The sequence below is a fragment of the Cynara cardunculus genome (assembly GCF_001531365.2).
Source record: "Cynara cardunculus var. scolymus isolate 2C chromosome LG 1, CcrdV1, whole genome shotgun sequence".
NCBI lineage: Eukaryota > Viridiplantae > Streptophyta > Magnoliopsida > Asterales > Asteraceae > Cynara > Cynara cardunculus.
Window position 1 is genome coordinate 1,187,200 of NC_037528.1, and position 6,596 is coordinate 1,193,795.

Below are 6,596 nucleotides of genomic sequence, written 5' to 3' on the forward strand. Positions count from 1 at the left end.
CTGTTTGGTAAATGGCCCATAAGAATATGGGTATTGCAGACCACTATTTACCTCAAATATCGTTGAAATAGCGGTAAATTGCGCCGCTATTATCGAAATCATAATTTCCATGCTATTTTACCACTGCTATTTTGCTTATGACGGATAACCACTATTGCACCGAAAATCCGCAATTAACAGCACAGATTATCTGTAGTTTTTGTGTCTAAAAATCCCCTCGAAGATCTTCGCCGCATGAAGAATGAAAAGTCATTGAGCTACTGGAGTCCTCCCACGGGTATCAAGAATTCCTTCACGCATGACCACTGTTTATAAGCTTTTTTGTCAAACACATTTTCCTCCGTTGTAAGGGTTTGTGTCTTCAAAGAAGACTTATTATCATTGTCTAACGCATTCCAGTTTTAACAAATGACATGACAATGCGTTAAGAAGAAAAGGTTGATTGACACATACATTGATCAGATTCGGGTTCACAAAGAAACCGATCGCAACTAGTTCTTGGATCCATCTCGAGGACTCGAACCATGCCTCATTCCAATATCCTGGTAATTCGATCAAGCAGAAAGAAAATTGTGTGATAGAACAAGATTATCAGCATTTGCCAATGTAACATTGTCAAAAATAGCTACTAGGGCTCTTTTATTGGCTTATAGTTGAGCAAAAAAGAACCAAAGAAGCCCAGTATATCCCACTCGGAGGTAGGGTCTGGGGGTGGGATGTCGGCAGACCTAACACTACCCTTTAAAGACTAGAGCGGTTGTTTCCAGAAATGAACATTTATGCAGTCAGATCACAAGAAGGTCATGCAGTCAGGAAATAAAATAACTGGACAGCTGTGCAGATTCCTTTATAATGCCCCAGCCCCAGGCACCTGCTGCTTGCTCCATTCAACAGCAATTTCTACTTCAGGGCATTTCAGAAAACCATACAAGGTCACAATTAAAATTGTAAATGGCAATTTGCATACTGAAGGTGAATTCTTCGCACCATACAACTGAGATGCATGATATGTGAATGATAACAGAAGGAAAGAACAATATCGAAACGTGAGGGGGTCTTCTGAAAGATGTATTGATGGAAAGCTTTCAGCATACATCAAGAGACAGAGCCTGCTCTAGCTGGTCGTTATGTAAGCGAGCGGATGCATAACACGTGGGAATCTACATGCAGTCCTCATGAAAGCTAAAAGGCGCTGTTTGATGAGACTGTATGGTAATTAGGTAGTTGGTCAGGTAAAAGCAGACCAAGCCAATGATGCAATGATGATTACAAGGATAAGAAACTGGAAATCTTAAGAAACACCTCCCCAGTCAGAAACCTACAGACCTGGAAATCTGTCTCCCTCAGCCACAGACGGGTAGACAATCTCTGAGGTTTGTGCATTTTCTTGAAACAGCAACAGGAAGGAACCAACATCAAAATGGACTGAATCAAACAAATAAGTAGACATAATAGTTCAACTCACCCAGTAATATTAGATGTTGAGTACGCATATTTGGACAACCAAAGGTCCACATCATTTGAGAAGGGTGCATCTAATCTGCTTATTTTTGCATTCTTTGGGGCTTCCATTTCTAAAAAAAACTAGAGAAAGGAGGGAGGGGGGGGGGACCTACCAGCCCTCCATCACTCCATACCTCTATGCAGTAATTTGCACCATAAAAGCTGACCTTCAAGCATAGTGCCATGGTAAAAACTGTATTTCGGTAAGGGCAATCTCGATTAAGGTATTTGGAGTATATAAAGACAAATATAAACTGTACTGCCAGGGTGTTACTATTTGCTTAAAAGATTGATTAAAGTGGAGCTCTACGGCTACTTATATTGAAGCGTCGAGATTGAACAAGTGAATTCAATCAAATAAGTTTTTTTAGTAAAGATTTAAATTGATTAAAAAAATGACAGTATCTTAAAGCTGGTTAACAAGCTTCAACCAATAACATAATGAAGTTTTATTACTATCAATAGCTAGGTAACTTATGATCAAACTACTACGACGAGAGTGTCGAAAGTTGATACCTGATGCATGTCAAGTCCTGACTATCTGAGATGATGCAGTTCTCTACATCACCATATGTATATTTGGTCCATCATATGTTGCAGGCATGAGGTGTCAATATCCACTAATTCCTATTATCCTCCAAAGAGTAAAGCGTGACCCAGGCTCCAAAGAGGCTGCTCTATGACACGACTTTATTTTGTATGCATAACATAATCCTGCTTGAGCAGATATTTTTATCATGTGTTGTCTGTACTTAGCAAGTAAGATCGTGAGAACCAACTATTCTTGTTTTATTCATGATAAAAATTATTCATAACGAAGATACATGATGTTCATGATAAAAATGTATGATTTTCATGATGAAAATGCATAATATGATCAATGATGAAAATGCATGATATTCAAGATGAATGATACTCATGATCATCCAGGGTTATCCATCATGAACAATATATAAAATAGTTGGTTCCCTGGTTCTCATTTGAACTTCCCCCGAGTACATATATGCTTCTTCCTTTACAAAAGAATGCAAAATCAACTAGCTATAAATACTAACCAAAAACTGATGCCAGTAAACTAATGCATTTCTGGCTATGGGTCTCATTACAATGAAGCTAGGGTTGTGGTTCTCTGTTCAACAATTAGTCAATTAGAAAGGTGACCAAAACAATCAATTACTTAACACTTGTATCAAAACAAAATCAAGTTATTTGGAATATATAAATCTCATTGCTTACATTAAACATCTACAAATGTGCTCCAACAATCTGTTACCTATATCAGTATACAAATGTTCATGAAAATTGATTCAACACATTAAAACTCACCGCACTTTCCTATGGGACCTGAAACGAGATGGAGGCGATGGGGAATACTCCACCGGTAGCGGGGGTGGCTCTAGATCTCCAGAGAGCATTGCCACTACTTCTTTCATAGAGGGCCGAAGTGCAGGGGACTTTTGAAGGCAGAGAAGTGCCACTATAATACAAACTAGAGCTTGTTCCCTATCTAAACATTGAATAGACTGATCCACAAGCTCAAGAAGTTTCCCTGCACGAGCAAGATGACGTGCCCAAGATAGAAGATTTGCTCGCTGAAATTCCGACATGGGCGATCCAGTCACTTGAAGTGGTCTCCGCCCAGCAATTAGAACTAGCAGCAGAACCCCAAAACTATAAACATCACACTTCTCTGAGAGATCCCCACCACATGAATACTCTGGGGCAACATAACAAACAGTTCCCCTCATGCTTGGTGTGCTGCTAATACCACCACTTCTGGGTATCTCGCCGCTCACAGAATCATGGCTATTGTGCCGTGCCCTCCAAAGCTCACCACTAAATCCATCCAACCACCAATCGACACTACCTCTGCTACCCCTGCTCCTGCTTCTCTTTTTCTTTCTATCTACATATATCTCATCATCTTTTGGCCACCAGTTATCATTGTTAATGTTATCGTTAGTCGAGTCTTTCCCCTGCTTCTTCTTGTTCTTCTTTTTCTTTCTTGCTAGTTCATCACAATATTCCTCCTTCCACCATTCCCTTGCTGGCCTTCTCTTCTGTTTCTTCACATTCTTGTCCTCGTCCAGTGAAATCCACCAATCCAGCCTCTTTTTGTTCTTCTTTTCTGATTTTCCTGTTTGCCCTGCACTGGATGAAGCCCCAGTTGTGATCCATTCTGTCTTTGGCCTCTCCTTCTTGATCTCACTCCCAATCCACTCCATCACATAATCCTTCACACGTCCTGACTCCGACATACCATTGTCCTGTTTCCACCACCAATCCTTCCCTGACATGCTCTTCTTTCTCCTCCCACTTTTCTTCACACTACCACCACCACCACTCTCCAGGCTTATCGCATCAAGATTTCCCTCTGACACACTCACATCCCTTGCTGCAGCCATCCTTGGCGATGGGGGAATCGTCTCCGGGGATGTCTCCGCAATTGCAACCGTAACAAAACTCTCAGGTGATTGATTATCCGGAGCTACACTAAATTCCTCACACACTGTAGTTGTTGCCAGACTCTCAGTCTCCTCGAAGACAGATCCGTTATCCTCCATTATTGAATTCCCCACCTTTCTCCCTTCCTCAATCTTACTATTCAATTCAACTCGACCCTCATCTTCAGGTTTTAACCTAGCTAAACCAAAATCCCCAATCTTCGCATTGAAGTTATGATCTAACAGTATATTACTAGGTTTTATATCACCATGAATAATTGGTGGATCACAATAATGATGAAGATACTCGATACCTTTAGCGATATCAATTGCAACCGACAGCCGGTTTTTCCACTCCTTTAGCTCCGCACACTTGCGATGAAGCAAGCAATCTTGTAGGCTTCCGTTAGTCATAAGTTCATAAACAAGCACCATTCGCCGTCGTCTCCGGTCGGAGGAAAATCCAACCACGGAGAGGATACGATCAGAATCAATTTTTCCAGCAAAGAAGAGCTCGTTTTGAAACTCACGCTCGCCTTGGAGAGAACCGGCGTCCATGACCTTAACAGCAACATCCTGGTTATTGATTAGGGTTCCACGGTAAACGGAACCAAAACCGCCTTGACCTAGGCGGTTTGATGGGGAGAAGGAGGATGTGGCGCGGCGTAGGGCTGTGTAGGAGAACTTGTGAGGAGGTTTTGCGTCGGAAGGGGCGGTGCGCTTGCGTGTTGCGAACTTGCGGAAGCAGAGGCTTAGGACTACGAGAAAAGAGAAAGCAACGGCTAGTGGAGGCACAAGGCGGATTTGGTGGTGGTCAGTTGGCGTTGGCGGTGGCCGTGGAGATGGAGATGGAGGTAGACGAGATGGCATGATGACGATGATGAGAGAGAGAAAGTGTGAAGAGAGAGAGAGAGAGAGAGAGAGAGAGAGAGAGAGAGAGTAGAGATTTACATGGACAGCTATAAAGATCAGAGCAGAGTAGGAGCACAGCAGTTTTTGACTTTCTTTTTCCCCTCATTTATTTTTATTTATATTATATATTTCTTTCTTAATTCTTAATTTTCCAACAGTATTTATTAATTATTAAAATAGTCATTTTGACCTCGTAATTTCATCTCTTATCATTTAGTTATAGGTCTCTAATTAGCAGGTCCGTGATTTATGGTGGAGTCAAAGTGTAAAAAAAATCTGAACCACTAACCACCTCATCAATTTACAGAAACCAAATATGTAAATTCGGGAAGAAAAAAAACATATCATCCTGTATATTTATGGACCTATAACTAATTTACATATTTGGTCCTTATACTTTGACATTTTCATAAATTATGGAGCTGTCAACTATCAACTTATGGTTATTTTCATTATTTTTGAAAAAAAAAATGGTTAAGAGTTGAAACTCATCATGAAAAATGGTTATTTTAATTAATTTTTTAATTTTATATTTACATATATTATATTCAATACTTATATTATATTTTTAAGGCATTATTTAATTTGATTGTGGTATAATGATGTGTATATAGTAATACGGTTTCTCATTATTCGCATATACAAAAATAATACTAAGGGGTCGTTTATTAAGCACTTACTTGATAAGTGCTTATCGGATAAATTTCCTTATCGTATGAAGATGAGAAAGGCCAAGAATCTTACCGGGTAAGAACGAGGAGAATGATGGAGAGTTTTACCCGATAAGTGAGGATGACGACTCTTACACACATAAGCGCTTACCCAGTAAATTGTTGCATTCAATGTGTTTTGATGTACTAAAATCTTGCATAACATCAAAATAAATCATAGTGTTGACTCCTATCAGTAAGCGCTTACTGGGTAAGCAATTGAGTAAATGGCCCCTAAAAGTCATACAAAAAAAAACTATCATGATTGAACAACTTAGGGATACACTTAGGGGTTGTTTGGCAGTTGCTGAATGGTTTTATGCATAATGGTTAAGTGGTCAGAATGGTTAAGTGCTGAATGAAATATGGTTGTTTGGTAAATGTTATCTTAATGACAACAAATTACCATTTTACCCTTTGTATGCTTTGGTCCTGTTTTTGTATTGAACTAACATATACCAAAAAAGAAATTAGGGTTTCACTCACTCGATTTCAAAAAAGGGAAATGAAAACAGAGCAGTAGGAGTAGAAAGCAATTCCTGTTGGTTCCCATCTTCATGATTCCTTTGCTTTCCACCCACGAATGCTCACTCTCTTGTCTAATTCCTTAATCCATCCCCTTTTTCTGCCTCGATTTCCGGATTTAATGTATGAAACGCACGCATATAATCCTAATTTGGATAAATTTATGGATCAGATAAATGATTCTCAAGTTATATAGCACTTGCGTCTGCTACTATACAAAGATCCCAATTATTGAAACCGTTTATTGATTCAATTTATGTCAGGGTTATGGAGATGGAGGAAATTTCGAAATGTTGTAGTTGCTAGAACTGCAGCGGCGAGATTTTCTTCATCGAACACATCGAATTGTGGGGTTATGAAAGGGGTGTTAAACGCCGGAGTTCCTGGTCCGTACATTCGTCGGAGGTCGCAGATGGATCTCGTTTTTTCCGATAACCGACAATGGAAGACCGACGAGTGGGACCGACAATGGAGGGGGGGAAGACGGTGATGGAGGGGGGAT

At 40.0% G+C, this 6,596-nt stretch overlaps 1 protein-coding gene across 1 annotated transcript; it reads right to left on the reverse strand.

Annotated features, from left to right (window-relative positions):
* Positions 1-2,692: 2,692 nt before the first annotated feature.
* On the reverse strand, positions 2,693-4,849 carry LOC112518018 (receptor-like serine/threonine-protein kinase At4g25390). The gene has a single exon (XM_025125917.1). The coding sequence runs from the start codon at positions 4,815-4,817 to the stop codon at positions 2,826-2,828; it is 1,992 nt and encodes a 663-aa protein (XP_024981685.1). The 5' UTR covers positions 4,818-4,849; the 3' UTR covers positions 2,693-2,825.
* Positions 4,850-6,596: the final 1,747 nt, after the last annotated feature.